The sequence below is a fragment of the Hemitrygon akajei genome, chromosome 11 (genome assembly GCF_048418815.1).
Source record: "Hemitrygon akajei chromosome 11, sHemAka1.3, whole genome shotgun sequence".
In the NCBI taxonomy this organism is placed as follows: Eukaryota; Metazoa; Chordata; class Chondrichthyes; order Myliobatiformes; family Dasyatidae; genus Hemitrygon; species Hemitrygon akajei.
The window spans coordinates 147,588,992-147,612,957 of NC_133134.1; the positions used below are offsets into that span (position 1 = coordinate 147,588,992).

The 23,966-nt window shown below is 37.6% G+C and overlaps 1 protein-coding gene across 2 annotated transcripts in view; it reads right to left on the reverse strand.

The window, feature by feature from the left end:
* Positions 1-249: 249 nt before the first annotated feature.
* Positions 250-23,966, reverse strand: part of LOC140736109 (microtubule-associated protein RP/EB family member 1-like) — a 29,205-nt gene continuing 5,488 nt past the window's right edge. For both annotated transcript variants that reach the window (XM_073061886.1, XM_073061887.1), the window contains 6 exons: positions 10,721-10,850; positions 9,120-9,265; positions 8,183-8,390; positions 5,307-5,428; positions 4,354-4,506; positions 250-1,420 (listed from right to left, as the gene is read on the reverse strand). In XM_073061886.1, coding sequence (XP_072917987.1) covers positions 1,361-1,420; positions 4,354-4,506; positions 5,307-5,428; positions 8,183-8,390; positions 9,120-9,265; positions 10,721-10,841 — 810 coding nt within the window. In that variant the 5' untranslated portion in view covers positions 10,842-10,850 and the 3' untranslated portion in view covers positions 250-1,360. The remainder of the gene's footprint in view (positions 1,421-4,353; positions 4,507-5,306; positions 5,429-8,182; positions 8,391-9,119; positions 9,266-10,720; positions 10,851-23,966) is intronic.

The window sequence follows — 23,966 nt, forward strand, 5'->3', positions numbered from 1 at the left end:
CATGTAATAGGCAGTGTCTGAGCACGACTTGTTACCCTCAAAATTCCAGACAAGGGAATATTTTCAGTGACAGTTCATTTACTCACCATCCCAAACCATGACAAGGAGCCATGGATTTTTTTTATTTTTGTTAGTTTTCTTTGACCACCTAAAGTATGACATAACTAAAGAATAACAAGAGAAAAACATGTTTTAAAATCATTACAAGTGAAACCACAAAAATGTGGTAAGTAAATGACAAAATACATCTTAAATTGTTTTTTTTTTAATAGTTTTCAATATACAAAAGATGGGCATTTGATTGATAACACTAAATAAAAAAAGACACATTTCCAACTAGGAAGGAAATAAAGCGGCAGAGAGAAATTTCCATAATGTTGCCTAATTAACCTCCTTTCTTGTTCTAATCCTTGTTACTGAATAAACTAAAAATCTTAATCAGAACAAATGTAGCTTTAAATATTACAACCAATTGAATTAAATTAGCAATAAACTATTCTTTAGAAATGTCCTAAGTAATCAGAATATTTAAAAAAGATTATAAATGTACCAACATTTCCAACAGACAATTTTGTTGAAATATCAAACTTTATTGTTATTAGAAATTGATCTGAGTAGAAAAACACCCTGTAATTTTAAGACCAAGTTTGATTTTTCTTACAGCATACTGAAGTCTTAGGGCAGCAAAAGGAATAAAAGGCCACAGAAGAATTCAGGAAATACTTTACTGCTGTAGTACAAGCACAATTGGTGGTGGGAACTTTTAGCACCACAGCAATTTCCTGCAGTTGATCCAACGTCAATTTCACCATACAAAATTCATGCACGGCATTTAATTGCCAACTTATTTCTTGCACATCAATTGAACTGGCTTGCCACGTACACACAACATAGTTTGGAACGCACTATAACTATTAACATAACTGATAATGTATAAAGATCTGAACCATTCTATACACTTTCCATTACAGTGCAATTTTCAGTCATCATGCAGTGATCATTCTATCATCCTCTTTTAACACTGTCAAGAGCAGGTCTGCTTTTCGTGATGGCAAAAAAAAAAGAATCAAGATGTTATAGTGGTACTCTGCAGGATCTTCAAGAATATCCATTCCACACCTGCAAATACTGCTCAAGATGTGAAGTGTAGAAGCAGTCATTGCTCAATGTGGACTGAAACTTCTGCAAAGTGCACTTATTTAGAAAGGAGGTACATTTTAATTTTGCTTACACTAACAAAATTACAAACAAAGCTCTTTTGACTTTACAGAAAATAAGAGTGTCTTTTCCTCTGTGGATGTGCACGTGCACACATGATTTTTGGCAGGATATTCCAACCATAGGTATGCTGCATCCAAGTTTAATATTCTTCCTGTTCTTCTGGCTGTTCATCTGCTACATCTGGTACAGCAAATCCCTCCTGCAATAAAGCAAATTTTTATTTTTGCAGTATTTGAAATCACTTCATTGAAATTAAAGATTACTTACATTTGTCATAGGTGAGAGTCTGAAATTTTAAAATCAAGTGACTTAAAATGTTGTGATCCAAACCATTGTACACTAGAGCAAATAACAAAAATAGCATCAGAATTTGTAAAAGCTCTATGCACAGAAATAAAACAGAATTAGTGCAGTTTGATTTTGCAAACAATGTTTACTGACAGTCAGGAAGCAGAAGGTTGTGAGGGAGATAAAATATGGGGGAAATAGGAATAAACTTAGGTCAAATTAGGTGATAAAACCTGATGGCATTTTCTTCCATTTTTTACAAAACAAGTTACATTGATTAAAAATATTCTGTTCCACATCGCCAAGGAAATTATACAATAGCATTTCTCATCACCTCAAGTCATATTCAAATGACTTGCATTGTGTGAACTCAAATAATCCCATAAGGAGATCCTTTGGCCTTTGTCATGCTCATGTGAAAAGAATTTTGGAACACAAAATAACTCCTCGGAAAAAATTGTATAAACAAGTTGGACCAAATGGAGGCAACTGGAGGTGTCCCCCTTCAATCGATGACAGATTCTAAACTGAAGGAATTACGAGATAACTGAACAAATAAAGTTCAAACAAAAAGTTTTGGATGACCACAGCTCTGAATAATGAGGGTTAGATAATTTCGTGCTTTTGGACCTTTGGAAATTAGGTCTTAAAAAGATTTAAATTAAGGATACATTACTATTTACTAGTAAATACAATCAGTAATGTTGTATTTGCTTAAAGCTTTCCAATCAGCCAATGAGAGCACATTACACACACTCTAAGCCTCTCACAGCCAATTGTGTATTCACGCACTGCCTCCTCTGCATGTGTAAATGTTCTTGCTCCCTCGTCAATTTATTCTATTTCTTTTTACCCCTAATATCTGGAAAACAGTCTGCAACTTCCAGTGAGGGCAGTACGTCTAAGCTGTCAAGGAAAATCTTTAGCATGGATGTGAAACTGCAAGTGATATGCTATTTGGATGCTGGTGAGCATGAGGTTAATGTTGGCACCTCTTTGAAATTAGCGATGTCCATTGATAATGAACCTGACTGGGAGAGAAGCAATAAAGCAAAGAGAGGTGGTCTTGACATGATTTCCTACTACCAAGAACTGCTTCACAAGAGGAAACTTAAAGGAAGTCAAATCTCTACGCCTACTTGAAGGCCCACAGCCTGGTCCCTCCTCTAAGATGTAACCAACACCCGCTTCCCTCCTCTGTTGCTGCGATGTGTTGCTGCTCCATTGATGTACAGATTAAGCCTATTTGCGTGTTTGTTACTCCATGAATTACTGTGTATAGATAAAAGAATATATCATACATCTCAGGTTTGATTTAAAGAAAGTCAGACACACATCTCCATTTATGTAATGTTATATAATGACCCCACAAAGCACCAATTTACATAGCACTCCACTTCCAAGGAACGCATCCTCAGCATTAAGCGGGATCTGAGTGTACTTAACTTTATAGCAACATTATTTTCTCCTAAAACTGAATTTATTAAGAGCTTAAAAACATGCACATCCTAGTTCACTCAGAACTCCTTCACACAATGCATTTACCGTAGATTCCGGACTACAGAGCGCACCTGATTAAAAGCCGCTGGCTCTAATTTTAGAAATAAAATCATTTTTTTTATTATACAGGCCGCATCGGATTTTAGGCCGCACCGAATTTCAGGCGGAACGGATTTTCGGCGCACTGGATTTCCGGCGGACCGGATTTCCGGCGGACCGGATTTTCGGCGCACCGGATTTTCGGCCGCTTGTAATATGAGATATTTACACAGAAAGATATTACACGTGTTGGGCTTCAAATTCTGCCCTGTGTTCGTTTTGGAAGAGAGACAACCAACACCGGATTACAGTGCAGCGTGGCTTTATTGCAGAACGCGTTTTGCCTTCCCCTTACATTCTGCTCTTATTTATACTCCTTTTTCCCCCAAACCAAACCCTCGCTACACATATTTGGTAAGGCTAAACTTTGTTATACCTACCGGTATTTGGTAACATCGGACACTTGTGTCCTTATTGGCCCGATACCATTCACACACGAGTTTTACTGTTTTTTTGTTTACTGAATCGCTAGCAGTTTCGGTGCAGCGGAATCCTCAGTTTCGCTCCCTCCCTCCCTTGTACTGCTGTCTAATATCACGTGAGCCATTCCTGACCTGAAGCGGCAGTCCCAAATTAAATCTCCACCGTCTCACCATCGATTCATGTATGCCAAGATTACGCGCAGCAGCTCGATTTCCTTGTTCAACCGCCAGATTGATTGCCTTTAACTTAAAAGCTGCATCATATGCTTTTCTTCGAGTGTTTTCCATGTTGATGAGGGTGAGTACAAATGGCTGATTTACAATAATTTGTGAAGTGCGCTTGATTTATCGTACAATTTCATTGGACCTCTGTGAACTACTCATCAATTTTATTGGTCTACTGTTACGAGGCAAAATGTTTTGGCGGCATGGGAAAAAACTTTCTATTAGCCGCACCTTATTATAAGCCGCTATGTTCAATGCTGTTCAAAGCATGGGAAAAAAGTAGCGGCTTATAATCCGACATCTACGGTATTTAGTATCTTTGAGATAGCCTATCACAAAAATAATCTTGGGAATTTGAGCATCTACATTACATTAAATGTTATTCTTTGGGATCTTATATAAAGTTTTCATTTAAAGTACCCTTTTCCTTACTAAAACTATATTTCTTACTTTAAAAAAAAAATCAATTTTTTGGGGGGAAAATAATAATGCAGAATAGGGAACGTCATAAAATTCAGACCTGATCAATGTATAATTGAAAAGTATATATGTTTGCTGTTATGAAACGAGCCAGTCTAATAAGGCAAACGATACTTACATCAGTTGCATACAAAATCTCCACAATTCGCTGGATCACTGGATCATTATCTTGTTCGTTTTCTTGGCAGATTAACTCAATATTTCTCAGTTTGCCAAAATAAAAGTCTCTTTCTTTTTCAAGATCTTCCACCGTAATTTTTAGTACATTGATCTGTGCAAAAGAATATACTATTGTAGTAACTCAAGTATTTAATAAAAATTCAAATGAAATGTTATTTGAAAAGAAACAATTTCTTAAAAAAAACACGAACGCCTAAAAAAAAAACAACAACAACCACTGGAAATTTATTCATCATAATGTAGAGATAATCTCCCTGGAAATGGAAACAGCATCATTGTGCAAAAATAGGGAAACATGCAATGCAAGTAAACTTAGAAAATTGTTCGGCACCAGAGGAAGCAGTTCAGAACCAAGTTTTTTTTTACATAAATCACTTGTATAAAAACATTACCTGATAAAAATGACCAAGGATCCAACTTTGAAAGCAAATTTCTCAAAGAATTCTTCAATACTCATTTGAAAGAGAATTAACAATAAAATTTTAGAATTTAAAAAAAAAAATCAATGTAGAGGGTTGTTACTGAATTTGTTTTAAAGCCATCTGCTCTACCATTTTCTCTTCCCAGGCCATTTAATCTTTTACATTTTCTTCAACACAACCCAAACAGAATTGAGCAAATGTAATCTGCATTCACCAAAATTCTACATTCTAACAACTGAATATCTTCTTCCTGCTCCTTTCATATTTTAGTGCATAATATGAATTTACAGCATGTTCAAGAGTAAGTTTTCACATAATTTTCAATGTTTTAATAACTGAACATGCACCTTATTAACCAATTCATTTACAATTTAAATTAAATACTGCCTTAAAGCATAGGAGCTTTCAAATACAAATGCATTAGGGTTAGGGTTAACACTGAGTACTAAAAGGATGAATTTCTAGTTACCTGTTGAGCTAACTCTGCAACTTGTGCATCACCATTCCCCACCATCGCAGGCCTTTTTGGTGCAGCTGACACAGGTTTTGGAGTAGCTGAAACTTTTGGTGTTGGATAAACCTTTTGAGTTACTAAAACAAATAAACATTCGCACAAGAGGTAAGAAAATTACCAGAAATATTATATTAACAATTAGAAACAATAGCTGTCCATGAGTTTCAGTGTCTTGTTCACAACTGATGCAATTTATAGATTTAGTCTCAGCCTGATTAATAAACAAGTGCATTCAAATATTCAGTGTTTAAGTGGAGAAATAGTGCACAAAATTAAATCTTAGATCCAACCAAAACCAAAAGAAATTCAACCCAGTGAGTGGGAATTTAGTTGAGGAATAAACAAAATACTTTTAGTATTCTGGCTCAACACTTTCACTATTCTACAAAGACATACTGTTTTCAGTACATCTGGAAAATTTAGGTTTGATTAGCAGACCCAAAAGTATTATAGAACTTCATTAAGGTTTGAGCAATCAAAGCAATCTACAAATTCAATTTTACATTCCATACCCTCCCAGACCATTAATTCCTTTTGGAGGTACCCCATATGGGTCTGTGGTGAAAATAAGTTGAAGGAAAGAAAGTGTTGGCACCGCAAAAAAAAAATCAAGGATGGGTATAAGAATGTTTACACTTTATACAGATTATTAATTACTACATAAATAAATGCAATTTCATTAATTTGTCAAAACCTATATCATCTCATCCTTTCCTCCCAATTTTGCTCTCCCCAGGAATTTCAATTAAAAAAATTTCAATATCACTGCATACTTAATTACCCTTAAAATTATTCATATTAGTTATTTTATTCTTCAATTTTGGAATCCACCAGTTTCAATTGAGGTATTGGATAGCAGAGGTCCTATTATAATTATGCATTAGTGTTGATGCAGAATAACTGCTGTGCAGTATTTTAGTTTAATCCTGGCTTTTCCCTTTCTTCCTTCAAAAAGTGCAATTAAACCTCTAAATGATGTACAAAATAACAAATGTGTTGAATTCCATGCTTACTTTTAACACCACAGTGTGTGTGAACAGAACACTGTCTTAAAAAAAAAGGTACTATTAGATACCAATTTTTCTTGTTAAATTTGTTACAAAGATACTTGGTTTCAGAGGTTCTTCTCTGATGGTAGCATTTGGACTGTCATCTGTAATTTATAGAACAGAAAAGTTTACAGCAGGAATCCCAAGATAGCCAGCAAAATATGTATATAAATATGCTGGCATTCTTGTAAAATGTCAAGATGTTTAGTCTATCGGCACAAGGGAATTGAAACTGAATTGCTTAATATTCTAAAATCCTGGCATTAACCACAAGAAAGAGTCTGCTCTGCAAGATCTTCCAAAGAGACAGTCAGAAAAACATTTGCAGAAAATGATCATATTTAGCAGGAGCTGCTCATTGTTTTATTTTACCAATGTAAAACCTATGATAATGGGCATGAAATTTTAAAAAGAAAAAGGATTATAACAAATGGAATTCCATTTTATGATTTGAAGAGAGTCTGAAGATTTTGAACGTATAGACCTGAAACTACATTTATAGTTATTTTCCTTTCTCATTCAACATCACTAAATAAACAAGTAAAAGTTCACAGGAATCATTAGGAAAAAGGCAGTGTAAGTGTATACTGTATTCATTTTCAGATTGCCTTAAACAGTTAATCCTAACAATTTTACAGGTCCTTCACTGATATATAGAAGCAGCAATAAAATCAAATTGATGGGAAAGCAAGGACACTTTATGTGACAGCTAGTGGCTATCCAATGACCTTCAACAATTTACATGCAAAGGCATTACTGGGAAAAAAAGGAGCCTTTAACAAATTACACTTTAAAATGGAAGAAATTTGTAGTAACTGTATGTTGCAATGATAATTAAGTCAAACTGTAAGTGTTTCTCCAGTCAGAAAGCATTTTAATGTTTTAACTACGAAGAATAATAATTGGCAAACTTTAAGGCACGTTTCAGTAGACCTGCTAACCAGCATGCCTTCACTAGGACAACTAAAAGGTTGTCAAACAGTAGAATTTTGCATAATGTTAGACAAGAACCTGCACCACTTGGTATCTCTCCAAATACACATCAGACTATACACAAAAAATAATGCTTGCAATAACTTCTGCCTCCAATTTTCTGTTCCACTTTGAAAGTAGTCTTCCAGGCACAATGCATGAAATGTACCCATAGCTTCCAAAGCCAAGTTATTCCACATAAGGTCAAAGTGCACAAAGTATGCTACACTTTCATACTACAGACAAATGAAAATATTACACAATAAGAAAAAATGTACCATCTGGTGCTGATTAGGATAATATGGGCTCTATAATAAATTGGAAAGCAATTAATTAGTACCATTGCAAATGGAAAGTTTAGAAGCATAGATATATTCTTCTATGCCATGCAAAAGGTGAACAGAAAGAAAATTCTAAACAACCTTAATAGGGCAACAATGAAGATTGTCATTAGTAATAGGAACAGCTTTCTAGATTAGTGTTATACAAAATCTAAAACAGCAGGCAGCATGATACCAAAATTAGACGCATGTATAAACACATTGAAGCAAAAAAAAATTACAAGAAAATCAAAGACAGTTTACAACAATGTGAAGTGTTTAGTCAGGCAAAGCAAAGAATAAAGATCATACTCATTTTAGTTTTCACAAAATCTTCATTAATTGAAATAATTCTGACATTTAAGCTGAACGAAATTTTGCAAAGAACTTTCGCGTTTAGACAAATTTTTGACAAGATCTAAATAATACATTGCCATAACTATTTTAATAATAAAATTACTGAACAAGTTAACCAAATTAAATGGAATACCTGTGCTTCCAGTACTGAGTGTTTTCTTGGTTTTGTTCAAAACCTGGTCACCGTGATTAGGTGGTGGGCCTGCATCCTGACCTTGCCGAGCAAGTATTGGATCATAATCTTTACCATCGTAGTTTGCATCAAAGAACTTCTTGAACCATTGAACAAACTCAAAATTATCTTGAAACTTCCCTTTCACTAGTTTATCAACAGGGATAATCTGAACAAAAGGAAAATACACAATTAGGCATTTACGCCACTTTACCTACATTTGTTTATTCAGCACAAATGAGCAAAAATATTATTTTCTATAGACTGGGACCTCCTTAACGCAAGAAATTTAGATGGGGCAGAATTTGTTAGGCATATCCAAGGGGTTTCTTAAATCAATATGTAGATAGTTCAACAAGAGAGGCCCTACTAGACCTGGTGTTGGGTAACAAGCCTGGCTTTCAGTGGGAGAACAGTTAGCAAACAGTGACCACAACTCCTTAAGTTTTAAGATAGTTCAAGGATAAATACAGATCTTGCAGAAGAATATGAAATTGAAGCAAGGCAAGTTACAGGAATACTAGGCAGGAACTAGGAAGAACAGCTATTTTTGATCGTCCACATCTGACATATGCAGGGTGTTTAAAGGCCAACTGCACAGAGTCTAGGACAGGTATATTGCAGTAAGGAGGACAAGAATGGCGAGATAAGGAAATCTTGAATGTCAAAAGATGGTGAATTTAGTTAAGAGGAAAAAGGAAATGTATGCAAGACTTAGATAAAAATCAAACAGAGCCCTTTAAAAGGAAGTGAGTAAAGAACCCATGAGAAGGATTAGGAGAGCCAAGAGGGGCCATGTAAAGTCCTAAGGCATTCTATGCATAAAGGGGCAATTACATCTATTGTAAAATGACCACATGTCAAATGCAAAACGAGTAGTTTATAACCTTCAACTTACTTTGTCAACACCCATTCTCTTGAAAGCTGCTTGTAAAAGCTTGAAATTGTGAATATATTCATGTTCCAGTTTGGCTTGAAATTTTACCTTCTTCAATCCAACACAACCGGGGAAAAGCATGTCCATAAACTGGCAATATGCTGCTCCTTTAAAACAAAATCACATTTACTTTATGATTAAGTTGCTACATATCCCTTGAGTATCCTGGCTATTAGGAGTCCTTTTCAGCCTTGTCTGAAAATACTTTACCTTTTACCTACAATTACAATTAGATCACTCACTTAAGCTGTGGAAAAAGAAAAATAATAAAAAATTGCTGGTGGTATAATTTACTTTACCACTTTGGTTATCCATCATTGATTTTGGAGAAGCCAGAGAACAAGTAGCCTAAAGTGGAGTAACCTTTGCCTTCTTTCCCAAATATTAAATGTCAAAACTAACCAGATGACTACAGTTTACATGCAATGCAGAAAAATTATCTTGCTTTTAATAAGTGCAGATGAACAAAACTGTATCATCTCAGTAGCACTAAAATTGTAACTCATTAGGATCAAGTCTGTTATGCTTGTTGCTCATCACTTCCTTTGCCAGCTCAGTTATTTCATCAGCTCTGCTTTGCTCATTCATGGCATACACAATTATAATAACAATTATCGTCTTGGACACTCCCTTTAACAGATGAATTAAGAGCAAGTCATTAACACTGAAACAAAATACTTCTTGTTTAGTGATTTTAAAAATTCATTTTTGTTCATGTCCAGTGTACTATAACTTTATCCTTGGTAGCACCATGCACAGCAAAGCCCAGTTCCAAGATGATCAAAGTCAATCTCCACTTGCACCCAATTCAACTGTCAATTCCTCTAGAGCCTCACTGAAGGACAGTGCTAAATTGTTGATGTGAAGAGCAGGGCTCTGATGTAATAGCCCAAGGCCTCTTTATGTTCAAAAGCATCTGAAGAAGTGAAATTGATCAAACTTAACTATTCTAGTGACTGCTAGACATGCAGTTCTAGGACTGCTAGTGTTAGTATTGAGCTTGAAGGGGATACACTGGTGCTGTTGATTGAATGCATCTATTTTCCTATGCAAAGTTACTGCCATTGACCACATCTCTGAATTGCACAGTTGTGCAGGTATGTATCATGTTGCCAGTGTAATTTTGGAGCACCACATCTGTACAGCACGTGTCAGAAGATCTACAAGGTTAGTTAAAGAGCAGACCTGGCCTCAACAGTAATGTATCATCTGGAAAGACAACACCTACGATAGTGCATACCTCTTTCAATAGTGTATTAAAATGTCAACTTTGATTAGCTCTCTAGAAACAGACGTGAACACATAACCCACTAAATCAGTTGAAAGGGCAGTGAGCCAAGGCTGATATAAAATTTGATAGGATACTATAAACAAAAAAGAATTTATTTTGAAGAAGATGGGTATGAAAAAAAGTATAATGCAACTTCAAGGCACACAACACAATTGTTGGTAATTTCCCTTTCCCCACAAGTCATATAGATTCTCTAAGATAACACAAGATCGTCTTTTGACAAACACATAAATTTACAAAATAAAGGTATCCAGTACAAAAGTATATTTACCAGAGCACAGCTGTTCAATTTTTGTGTAGCTCAATTGAAGAGAATCGTTAATCCAAGCCAACATATCATGCCGGCTTAGGTTGTCACTGGTCACAGATGTAGAATAAACGTTTACTGCCATTATTAAAACCTGGAAAAAGCAGTAATAAATTTTAACTATATGTTCATAAAAATACCATTATTCTTCCATAAATAAGTACACTCAAACATATTAGACAAGTCAAAGGTTGTCCTTATTAAATCTGCAGTACAAAAGCTGTTAGAATTCCATCTTACACTTTGAATTTCATGTGAATTCACACTAAAATATGCTACTGAGCTACTCCATGTACATTCAAAATTTTAGTTTTTGGTACAAGAAAAACAAATTGAAAAGATTTCAGTTCATATGTCTAACATGTTCTAAATATGACTTTTTTTAAATCATAAACAGACCTTTCAAAATCTTAATGGTTTAGTGCATTTTTAAAACATTCTCACACGCCAGCTAGTTCATTTAGATATGACATTAAATCTCTGTTTAGGAAATAGATCCCCCAATCTCATTTGGACTCAATTCTTCATATTTTTTAATAGAGATTCTGCCACAATTTTATTTAACTCTAGATTTAAAATTAATTGATGTAGCAATATTTTTCTAAATAAGAAAGAGATTTACATCACCACCATGAATTTCCTAGCATCGCTTCCAAACAGTCAATCTGCTTTGTCCAAAATTCCTTCAGCAGCAGAAAATTGCTCCTGAAGTAAATTAACTGGGTAGATAGAAGTTCAAAAGTCTCAAATATTTATCTGGGTGTACGTCTAACTTATAAAACCACTTCCCACAGGATAATTTTCAAAGTCCTGTTAAAATTCTGATGACTATGCACTGTATTTCAGGGACGACATGTTCTTCCTCAGTTGCATTAAGGAACACAATTAAGTGGTTTAACCACAATTTTGTAGAGGTATTAGCAAATTTAAGGTCAATGCATCGTTTCTAGTGTGACCAAAACTACATGCAATATTCAGAAAGTGGTTTAATTAGGGACATGTTCAACTACTGCAAAATTTCCTCCACTTCACATTCTTGGATTTTAAGGTCAAAATTCCACCAGCTCTTTTTGTACTTAATGACCACATTTTAGTGATGTATGCATGGACATGCATATCTTAATGCACATTTGCATTTTCTGCTGAAAATTTTCTTTTAGGCCAAAATCAACATCCATATTACGTTCTCAATATTAATCAAGCAGTGTTTTCGTAATTTTATGTTCCTATTTATATCACTTGCAATATCTATGTTTCAACTTAAACCCTTCTCTAAAAACACCAATTTTTCTTATCTCTTCACACAAGACTTTTGAAAGTGTTAAGTGCAACTACAGGTATGTCTGATGTTACAAGTCTCAACAGTGCAGTTCAATAATTAAAAGTCAACAGAACAAAGCATATTGAAGATCTGCTTCAGTTTAATCGGCTAAAATGAAAGATGGAAGAGAAACACTTATAATGTTCTGCTTGGTGGCGCAATAATATCAGCGCCGGACTCCGGAGCGAAGGTTTCCGAGTTCAAATCCAAGTCGGGTTGAGCATCAAGCTACCAACTCGGCCTCGTAAAAACAAGAATAGCTTGCTACGGAAACACGGTCATGACAGTGCCCCAATAACTCCACTGCCATGTTAAGGGCTATTCTTCTTCCTCGTTACTTATTAGTTAGACATACAGCGGCATGCAAAAGTTTGGGTACACCTGATCAAAATTTCTGTTACTGTGAATAGTTGAGTAGAAGATGAACTGATCGCCAAAAGTCATAAAGTTAAAGATGAAACATTCTTTTCAACATTTTAAGCAAGTGTATTATTTTTGTTTTGTACAATTTTAGTGGGGGAAAAAGGAAAGGAGCACTATGCAAAAGTTTGGGCACCCCAAGAGATTGGAGCTCTCAGATAACTTTTACCAAGGTCTCAGACCTTAATTAGTTTGTTAGGGCTATGGCCTGTTCACAGTCATCGTTAGGAAAGGCCAGGTAATGCAAATTTCAAAACTTTATAAATACCCTGACTCCTCAAACCTTGTCCCAACAATCAGCAGCCATGGGCTCCTCTGAGCAGCTGTCTAGCACTCTGAAAATTAAAATAAATGATGCCCACAAAGCAGGAGAAGGCTATAAGATAGCAAAACGTTTTCAGGTAGCCATTTCCTCAGTTCATAATGTAATTAAGAAATGGCAGTTAACAGGAATGGAGGAGGTAGAGTTGAGGTCTGGAAGACCAAGAAAACTTTCCGGTGGAACTGCTCGTAGGATTGCTAGAACGGCAAATCAAAACCCCCGTTTGACTGCAAAAGACCTTCAGGAAGATTTAGCAGACTCTGGACTGGTGGTGCACTGTTCTACTGTGCAGTGACACCTGCACAAATATGACCTTCATCGGAGAGTCATCAGAAGAAAACCTTTCCTGTGTCCTCACCACAAAATTCAGCGTCAGAAGTTTGCAAGGGAGCATCTAAATAAGCCTGATGCATTTTGGAAACAAGTCCTATGGACTGATGAAGTTAAAATAGAACTTTTTGACTGCAATGAGCAAAGGTATGTTTGGAGAAAAAAGGGTGCAGAATTTCATGAAAAGAACATCTCTCCAACTGTTAAGCACAGGGGTGGATCAATCATGCTTTGGGCTTATGTTGCAGCCAGTGGTACGGGGAACATTTCTACAAACAGGATAATGATCCTAAACACACCTCAAAATCCACAATGAACTACCTCAAGAGGCACAAGCTGAAGGTTTTGCTATAGCCCTCACAGTCCTCCAACCTAAACATCATCGAAAACCTGTGGATAGACCTCAAAAGAGCAGACCATGCAAGATGGCCCAAGAATCTCTCAGAACTAGAAGCCTTTTGCAAGGAAGAATGGGTGAAAATCCCCCAAAGAATTGAAAGACTCTTAGCTGGCTACAGGAGGCGTTTACAAACTGTGATACTTGCCAAAGGGGGTGTTACTAAGTACTGACCATGCAGGGTGCCCAAACTTTTGCTTGGGGCCCTTTTCCTTTTTTGTTATTTTGAAACTGTAAAAGATGGAAATAATAAAGTAATCTTGCTTAAAATATTAAAGAAATATGTCATCTTTAACTTTATGCCTTTTGGAAATCAGGTCATGTTTTATTCACTTAGCTATTTACAGTAACAGAAATTTTGACTAGGGGTGCCCAGACCTTTGCATGCCACTGTATCATCTCATCCATCAATAAACTTTGCATCTCATGGTTACTAAAATTCGTGAACTTCCCTTCAATAGCTTAACGTAGAAAAGCTTCCATGGATCCAAACTTTGCTGAAAATCTAGCAGATTTACTTGGATTTGCTCGGCAGATTTGGTTAAGTAGGGAATTCTTAAACATAGTTAAGTGGAAGGATGGATTGACTGAAACTTAAATACTAACACTAACTCACCTGCACCAAGCCAACAGCTTCATAGACTTCAAAGTAACTCAGATTTCACAGCATTTCTGTCTGTCACAGGCTCTGCAGGACTACTGAAATCAGTGGGAATAACAGCAGTCCATAGAACCAAAGATGACATTAATTTGAATCAATTCAGTCCAGTTAAAAGGCATTTATTTGCTTTTGTGTGTAAATAGTTGATATTTCAACTATTTAACTTTAAAGAAATATAGTCAGCCCTCCTTATCCGCGAATTCAACCAACCGCGAATCGCCAAAACCCAGAAGTGCTCTTACAGTGCTTGTTGTTCGAGCATTATAGACTTTATTCCTTAAAACAATGCAGTATAACAACTATTTTACATAGTATTTACATTGTATTAGGTATTATAAGTAATCTAGAGATAATTTAAAGTATGCGGGAGGATGTGCGTGGGTTATCGTGGATCGGGATCGAAAAAAATCTGAAGTTCTTACTCAGTAAGTCGGAACAGGTACATCCGGTATTATTTAGCGTCAGTTAGTCAAAAGTTTGTCTTAGAATATAGTATACATTTTATCTTTCTATGCATATAAAACACTTAAGAAAGTACGTTTCAGCGCCGGGCTCAGGAACTTCTTCCCGAGTTCAATCCAGTGACAGACCGCTATCAAGTGCGCTCTCCACCATGCCAGGTTGATGTGGAGGATCAAAAACCCAAAACCCAATAATTAAACTACTGCGTTGCTTAGTAATAATTGTAGCTTTCATCAGGGCAGAGCCTTTCTCACTTTATCCTTTAAAATTGTTCCGATCATTGACCGACATAGCCTAACACTTTTCCAATGACCGATGGCGTTTCACCTCTTTCCGATCGCTTTACTATTTCCACTTTATTTTCAATCGTGATCGTGATTATTTTAGTGAACAGAAACACTGTGCATTCAGAGCTCTGGCGCCGGGTCCTAATGTCCACCGCACTGAGACAGGTTGAATAAGGAACTTGAGCATTCGCGAATGTTGGAATCCGCGGGGGATCCCGGAACCAATCCCCCGCGGATAAGAAGGGCCGGCTGTATTTGTGAAAGATCTCTCAAGCCAGCTATTGTTGAGTGCTTAGCCAAGACAGTCTTTGCCCAGGGACTAGACATCCTGAAGGACTTTATTGCAAGAAAAAGCATGCATGCTTCAAACTACTGTTGCCCCAAGTACAAAATCCAATTTATTGTATTTTCAACAATGGAAATCAAACTATTTTAACAGATACAACCTACACTTGGTCAAGATCTAATCCTATTAATAAACATCACTTATTTTCCAAGAGCCTTACAACACAGATAAATCAGAGTGCCTTCACACAACATAGATATCAAACTCATTCTTAAACACCATTCACATTGCTGCACATTATTAATAAACAGAAACTTATCATGCATTCTTCCAGCATCAGTGAATTCAATTTGTCTTCTGCAATGTAAACAGATTATAATGCAATAAAATTAGGAAAAGCCAGGAAAGAAGAAAAAGTGGATGCTCTGCTCTGCCCCCCCCCCCCCCCCCCACATCTCCACATTCCCTATCCACTTCCTGGAATAATTCAGCAAAGGAAGTCATCCATAGGATTGATCGTAAATTCACAAGTCATTCTCATTACATTGTTAGTCTGTATTGTGAAATTGGTGTGAACCAGTCAGCTGTTGACGGATATTAGATAAATACTTTTCTGCACTAGGTAATTGCTTCCTTAAATACTATGCACCAGTAATGAAACAATTTATTCTTCAGGGAACAACAGCAAAGATTTTGAAAGATGTCTCATTTCAACACCAGACCAATCTAACATTTGGAAACATTGTTCAGATACAGAACTGTAAACTCATTTTTCTTGGAAGATAATACAAGCACGCAATTTTTATCAAATCCCACGTGGAAATTTCTAGCCAGATTCGTCCCCCCCCCCCACCAATCCTAAATGGGTCTTGCATGAAACCAAAAGTCACATTCATGTGGAATTATGGATCAGCTCATACTGGTTCAATTCTCTTGTCACCAAGTTTCTCATTCTCATCCTCCCAATTCACTTTGACTGTTCTATGTTTCAGCAACACAAAACAGAAATTATCTCCTGGAGATACCAACTACTTTTAAAAATTCATTTTAAAAAACCCCTCATATCCACCATTTTTGTCTTATATGCCAATACCAATTAATTTTGTCCTCTTTGGTATGCAATAAATATTGATGGGAGAATATGCAGGTGAAAATAATAATTATAAAAAGGAAAGCTTTAGAAGTTTATGTTCCAGTTTGCTATGTTTTCAAAGCCAACATTTCTAGCTCTACTGAATTCTTACTGTTGGATTTCCATTTTCCGCTCTTCTTGGCATGGGATATTAATATTATTTTCTAAAAATAATTTGATAAATTCATATATAGCCTCTTTTTAAAAAAGGGCAATTACTGAGCAAATCTCTCTATTCATCAGTTTACCTACATTCTTTTTCTTTTGGTCAACTAATTTTAAAAAAAATCTTGGGTAATAGCTCTTGCTTTTCCCTCTCAAACCTAACAAAGTCATAGTTAATTAATCCAGTATGTATTCCCCCCCCCCCCACCAATCACTACATCTAGAATGGACCTTTTCTTTATATACCTCTATCAAGATGATCACTCTCCTCTGCTCCAAAGAAAACAAACTCAAAGTACGCAGTCTCTTGAAGGCATCATCCTGGTGCATCTCCTCTGCAACCTCTCCAGATCATCAGATCCATTCAAGAGTAGCAACCAGAACTGGATCAGTACTCCCAATGCAGTCCAAGATCTAATAATGTTGTACCATAATATCTTTGCACTTTTATTCATAATGCAAATACAGTAAACCACTTAATCAACAACTATCAAGCCATATGTAAATCCCAAACATTTGGTATTTGGCTCATTATTTGTAATTCTGATGATTTACCATCTGGCTCCAGATAGCTGCAGTTGTCTAAACTGATACATTTTAAAAAGCACTATTGGGTAGTATAGTAGTGTAGTTGTTAGCATAACACTATTACAGCACCAGCAATAAAATCAGGCTTCAGTTCCCACTACTGTAAGGAGTACGTACGTTCTCCCTACGACCACATGGGCTTCCTCTGGGTGTTCCATTTTCCTCCCACAGAACAAAGACATACCTACGATGGACTGGGTCCTATCCACTACTTTTCTGTACAAGGAATACATTGGTGCTTTCATACCAAGCTTGGATGCAATCAGTCAATATATTCTCCACTACACACATACAAAGTTTGACAAAGTTTTAGATAATGAGCAGAATCGTCACAAACTTCCAACATACTTTGCAGATGCTGGGGTCAATGCAACATGCACAACACAATGGAGGAACTCAGCAGGTCGGGCAGCATCTGTGGAAACAAACAGTCAACTTTTCAGGCCAAGACCCTTCGTCAGGACTGAAGAGGGAGGGGACAGGGGCCCTATAAAGAAGGTGGGGTGAGGGTGGGAAGGAGAAGGTTGGTAGGTGCCAGGTGAAAAACCAGTAAGGGGAAAGATCAAGAGGTGGGGGAGGGGAAGCAGGGAAGTTTTGGGCAGGAAAGGTGAAGAAGGAATGTAAAGGGAAAGCGCTATGGGTAGTACAAGGAGGCGGAACCATGAGGGAGGTGATAGGCAGCCGGAGAAGGATGCAGATGTGAAACTGGGATGTGGAAAGGGAGGGGGAGGGAATTACTGGACTGGAGGAGGAGACAGAGTGTCCGCCACAACAGTCAGGATCTCCCGGTTGCCACCCACTTCAAGTCTGCTTCACATTCCCATTCGGATATGTCCATACACGGCCTCCTTTACTGCCACGATGAGGCCAAACTCAGTTTGGAGGAGCAATACCTCATATACCGTCTGGGTAGTCTATAGCCCCTTGGCATAAACATTGAATTCTCCAACTTCCAGTAATTCCCTCCCCCTCCCTAGTTTCACTCTGCCTCCTCCTCCAGCTGCCTATCACCTCCCTCATGGTTCTGCCTCCTTCTACTACCCGTAGTGCTTTCCCCTTACAATCCTTCTTCACCTTTCCTGCCTATCCCTCCCCCACCACTTGATCTTTCCCCTTACTGGTTTTTCACCTGGCACCTACAAGCCTTCTCCTTCACACCCTCCCTCTACCTACTTTATAGGGTCCCTGCCCCTCCCTCTTCAGTCCTGACAAAGGGTCTCGGCCCAAAACATTGACTGTTCATTTCCACGGATGCTGCCCGACCTGCTGAGTTCCTCCAGTGCGTTGTGAGTGTTCCCTCCAAGGTGTGCATGGGCACGATTCTTTTGCTACTTGCACACAAAGAAATTTAAACTGTGCACAAAAGGTTGTCACCCTCTACCTCATTGGCATGTTAAGTATATTTCACAATCATACACAATCACACTTCCTTTTCCAGTTTCTGATGCAGAAGGTGTTGACAATGTGGAGATAGCAATCATTTGTCTGCAGATTTTAACACTGGTTTTGTTGAAGAAATTATTCATTGCGTATATGTTATCATCACTGGTCAAAAAATTGCACAGCACAGGATTTTTGCACACACTGGTCATTACAAATTAGAGGGAATATTCTGCTGAATCCAGGGTAGCTCCTTCAAAATGATTAACACTGAGGAACTTCTCCGCCTCTGATCCCCCGATGAGGACTGATTCATGGACCTCTGGTTTCCTCCTCCTGAAGCCAATAATCATCTCTTTGGTCTTGTTGACATTGAGTGAGAGGTTGTTGTTGTGGCAGCACCCAGCCAGATTTTCAATCTCCCTCCCATATGCTGATTCATCACTACCTTTGATTCGGACAATGACAGTGGTGTCATCGGCTAACAAATATGGCATTGGAGCTATGGTTAGCCTCACAGTCATAAATATAAAGGGAGTAGAGCAGGGGGCCAAGTACACAGTCTTGTGGTGCACTTATCCTGAGGGAGACTGTGAAGGAGATGTTGTTGGTAATCCAAACTGGGGTCTACAAGTAAGGGAATCAAAGATCCAGTTGCATAAACAGGTACTGAAACCCAGGACTTGGTGCTTATTGATTAGTTTTGAGGGAATGATAGTATTGAATGCCAAACTTTAGTTAATGAAGAGCATCCTGATGTATGCATCTTTGCTGTCCAGATGTTCCAGGATTGAGTTAAGAGCCAAAGAAATAGCATCTGCTGTTGACCTGTTGTGATGGTAGACAAATTAGAATGGATGCAAGTCGCTCCTCAGGCAGGAGCTGAGATTACTAACCTCTTGAAGAAGGTCATCACAGTGGATATCTATTGGATGAGTCATTAAGGAACGTTAACACGTTCTGGAAGTCAGAGCACCTGTGGTTCTTTCCCCTCAATATTGAGTATACCATTTTGGATACTGTTGTGAGGGATGACCCCGCCCCCCCCTGGTGGAATACCACAGAGACTGGATAGGTTTGTCAGAGCTGTTGGGGAGGGTTTAAACCAATTTGGCAGGGGGATGGGAACTAGAGTGAAGGGACTCAGGATGTGACAGAATGGATGGGAAAAAAACAACACAAGGATAGCGTGCAGTCAGCCTGTCAGGAAGGGCAGGCAAATGATAGGACAAAATTGTGGCCAGCAGGGTATCAGTGTATTAGGGATGCAGAATCAAAGAAGGTAGCAAATATGGTACTTTATCATATTTACTTTAAGATAACACTTTATCTCAATGCACAGAGTATAAGAAATAAAGGTGGACAATCTTATTGCACTATTGCAGATTGTTGGGCATGATGTTGTGGCCATCACTGAATTGTGGCTGAAGGATGGTTGTACTTGGGATCTGAATATCCAAGGTTACACATGGTAGGCAGAGGAGGTGGTCTGACTCTGCAGGTAAATAATGGCATCAAATCATAAGGAGGATGTGACATAGGATCAGAAGATGTTGAATTCTTGTGGGTTGACTTAAGAAACTGCAAGGGTAAAGGGACCCTGATGGCAGTTATACACAGGTCTCCAAACAGTAGCTGGGATGTGGACTACAGATGTAATGGGAAATAGAAAAGGCATGTCAAAAGGGCAATGTTATACTATGTTATCAGTCCTGCCGAAGGGTCTTGGCCCGAAACGTTGACTGTACTTTTTTCCCCATAGATGCTGCCCGAGTTCCTTGAGCATTTTGTGTGTGTGTTGCTTGGTTTTCCAGATTCTGAAGATTTTCTCTTGTTTGTGATTTAACTTTATCCTGTATGCCTTCTTCATCTCATCTCCCTGTGCTGCCACATTCAGGGATCCTCACACTTGTACACTGAGACTAATGTTATCAATACCTCCAATACCTCATTCTGTTTTACCCTTTCTCGGTCCTTCTAAAAGTACCACTGCAAATTTCTCAAGATCAGATTCTTTCTTATTGCTCTGTCCTTCTTACCAATTGATCAAAATTTGCTTGTAACTATCTTCCTCACTACATACACCAATTTTCACGACATCTACACCTACATTACTATCCATATTGTTGAACGCATAACAAAGAACAAGAATCACATCCAGCACTGAGGCTACATCCACACTAGACCGGAAAATTTTGAAAACGCCAGTTTCGCGTAAAAATGACAGGCATCCACACTATGTGTTTTTGAAAATATCTCTATCCACATTGAAACTGAGATTTCAGCGAATCTCCTCCTCCTGCGCACGCGCAGGACACATCTACCGAAAACAAACAACATGTTTGGTGTCGAATCTCACTGTAAAAGTGTGCGTTTGTGTAGTTACAGACTAGAAAAACTTAAAACGAAGAACAGCTGTTGGCTCTCGCGCAGGAGAACTTAAAACTAAAAAAAACACACACAAATACTGGAGCGTACAGAGGCAACCGACAGGGAGTTCACAGACAGATTGACCTGGCCGATGACGAACATTGAAAAACTGACTACCTCTGTTGCATTAATAAAGCACCTTGTTAAATGTGTAAAACATGTCTGCATCAGTGTTATCTTGTATTTCCATACAATGTTACATTAGGCTGTTACACATCTATTGTCAGAGAAGTACTTGCATAAATAGGTAAACCACCTTCGTACGAGCAAGGACAGAAAACAGGGCAAAGTGAGTACAGTATACTTATTTATTCAGTAAGTTATGGGTCAAAGTATTTGGTAAGTACATTCCTAACATTTTTGGCTTCAGTCTTGTTGCCGTCTGTTCTGAAATTGTTAGGTTGCATTCAAGAAAACAATGAAATAGCGCGCTGCCGTCTGACAGCATTTTCTAAAGTCTCCAGTTACCCCGTCCACACTGATCTGCCCAAGCAGAGTTTTCAAAAGTACCCAGTCTAGAAAGCGTTTCTGAAAAGCTCCGGTTTCAGGGGACGAAAACGCCGTTTTAGGTGGACGGAGGGTAAAAATGAAGAGAAAAAGCTTCAGTTACGGATTTATCTGGCGTAGTGTGGATGTAGCCTGTGGTACACCGTTCATTGTTCAGACTACCAATCACACAAAAACCCCTCCATTATCACCCTATGTATAAGGCATTGGCAAGACCACACCTAGAATATGGAGAGCACATCTAGTTAGCATTCTGTAGGATTGATGCAATTCAGCTAGAAGATGCATAAAAAGATTTAAAAGGAAGCTATCTGGATTGGAGGGCTTGAGTTATAGGAGAGACAAGATAGGCTGGGACTATTTTCATGGGCAAGTCTAAAACTACAAGGCAAGAAGGGGAATATTTAAATGGGATTATAGAGGCAAGCTTTTCCAGAAAGAGGACAATGAGCTGCCATATGGAGTGGTAGAGGCAGCAGTTACAATGGTTAAAAGACATTGGACAGGTACACGGAGAGGAAAAATGTAAAATGGATATGGGTCAAATTAAACCAACTCAGAAAGGTATGCTGACTGGCACTGGACCAGATGGGCCAAAGGGCCCATTTCCATGCTGTATCTCTCAGACTCTATTCTAGTACTTGGATCCAATTTACCAACTTGCTTTGTATTCAATTAGCTCTACTTTTTTTTTGTCAGTCCCATATATGCAGCCCTGTTAAAGCCCTTACTGATGCTAATCTGCACTGTATCAATTGTACTGCCGCATCAATAAAGAAAAACAAAATCTATCCTGAAATTTTAAAATTTGGAGTGTTTTCTCCTGACCCATAACTTTTATTACAATGGAAGTTTCCCATTAACACCACATCTTTTTAATCTCCATTCCTCCCCCTCAATTTACACCAAAGATCCTTTATTAACTGCACAGTTCTCAGTTCTTTGTGTCTCCCCAAGCCCAAAGTGGTCTGGTTTCCAACACCAGTACTATGTCACTCTCAAGTAACTTTTTCTTGAATATTTAATTTACAAACAACTCAGTGTTGTCACCAGCTGACTGCTTTAAAATACCATACTACATACATCTTAAATGTGTATAAATAATAACTTTCATTTAAGCAACTGCCCCCATCCTACTTTTTCCAATACTGTATTCCCCATTCCATGACAGCGAAGTCAAGAAATGAAAGGAAAAGCAAGAGAAAAAATTCAGCAGCTAAGTTGATGGAACATGGAATTCAACAAAAGCAGGAAGCAATAATGATCGAGTCAGTGAACTGGAAACTGTTAGGAATTGGGCTGGAACAGAAGAATGTTCCATACATCCCACGGCCAGGTAGGCACAACTTGCAACAATTATTATTTGGGAAGAGTTCAGGATCTGTTGAATGTTTTGCAAGCTTTCTACTCTTGTTTAGGATTTCTAGCAATACTTTTTTTTGATCCAATTAAAGTGCTTTTGTTTGATTTTAGAACCAGTTCAGCCAGGCAAAAAACAAGTGGCATCAGACAGGAATTGGTTTGGCCACTGACCGGGGGTGGGGGGTGCAAAGGAACACAGGCTGGAACATGAGCCTTAAATCTCTCCAGACTTCCATGATAAAAGCAAACCAAGAAAATGAAAACTTGCATTAGCAAAATACAGTGAAATGTGGCAGATGTAGCTGGAAAGAGGTAGAGAGAAAGGACTAACAGTTAAATTAAGACACCTGGCAAGAAAAGGTTGAATTTTTCACATGGTGTTTGCTGATGTACTATACATTGCTATATGGGCAACTTAATATGAAAAACTAAACCTTCTTTAAATTTTGAGGAAATAGTGAATAAACCAATGATTGTTTTTTTTTTAAAACCAATCCTGAATGAAATGTTTACTAAATCACAAATATACTTTCACAAATCAATGCCTATACTGCAATGTCACAGAACAATGTGTGCAATTGAGCACAAAAAAAATCAAACTAGCATTTTAAAAGTCTGCAGCATTTAAGCGAGATGGAAAAAAAGTCAGGTGAATTCAACCATAGTTTGCCAGTTTCAAAAATACTGCAATTATAGTGTTTACTTGACTCCAACTGACAGGAGTTAAAAATGTAAAACTCGAATCACTCTGAAACTTTGCATGAAACTCTTCATCTAGCATTACCAGCAATAATTAACTGCCAACACATTCTTTGTGCACAGGTATAAAAATAAAGATGGCACCAGTTTAAATGTTACATCATTTCATAATTCTACAAAGTCCTTATAGCTATTGTCCTGCTGGAATACATTATACAAAACACCAGTTCACCCAGTAAGATGATAGCATTGAATTATTTCTAGCAACCATAAATTTCAATAGATCACCAAACTGGATTTTGTTTTAAGCATTTTCAGGACAGAGCATATTTTGAGAATATGAAGGAAAATGTAATAGTAAAACTGTAGTAGAGTTCTATTCGCATTTAAATAAATAATTTATAGCATAGAAAGCAAGACATGAGCACTAACATGCAATGACCAACATGTAGACCAATGAT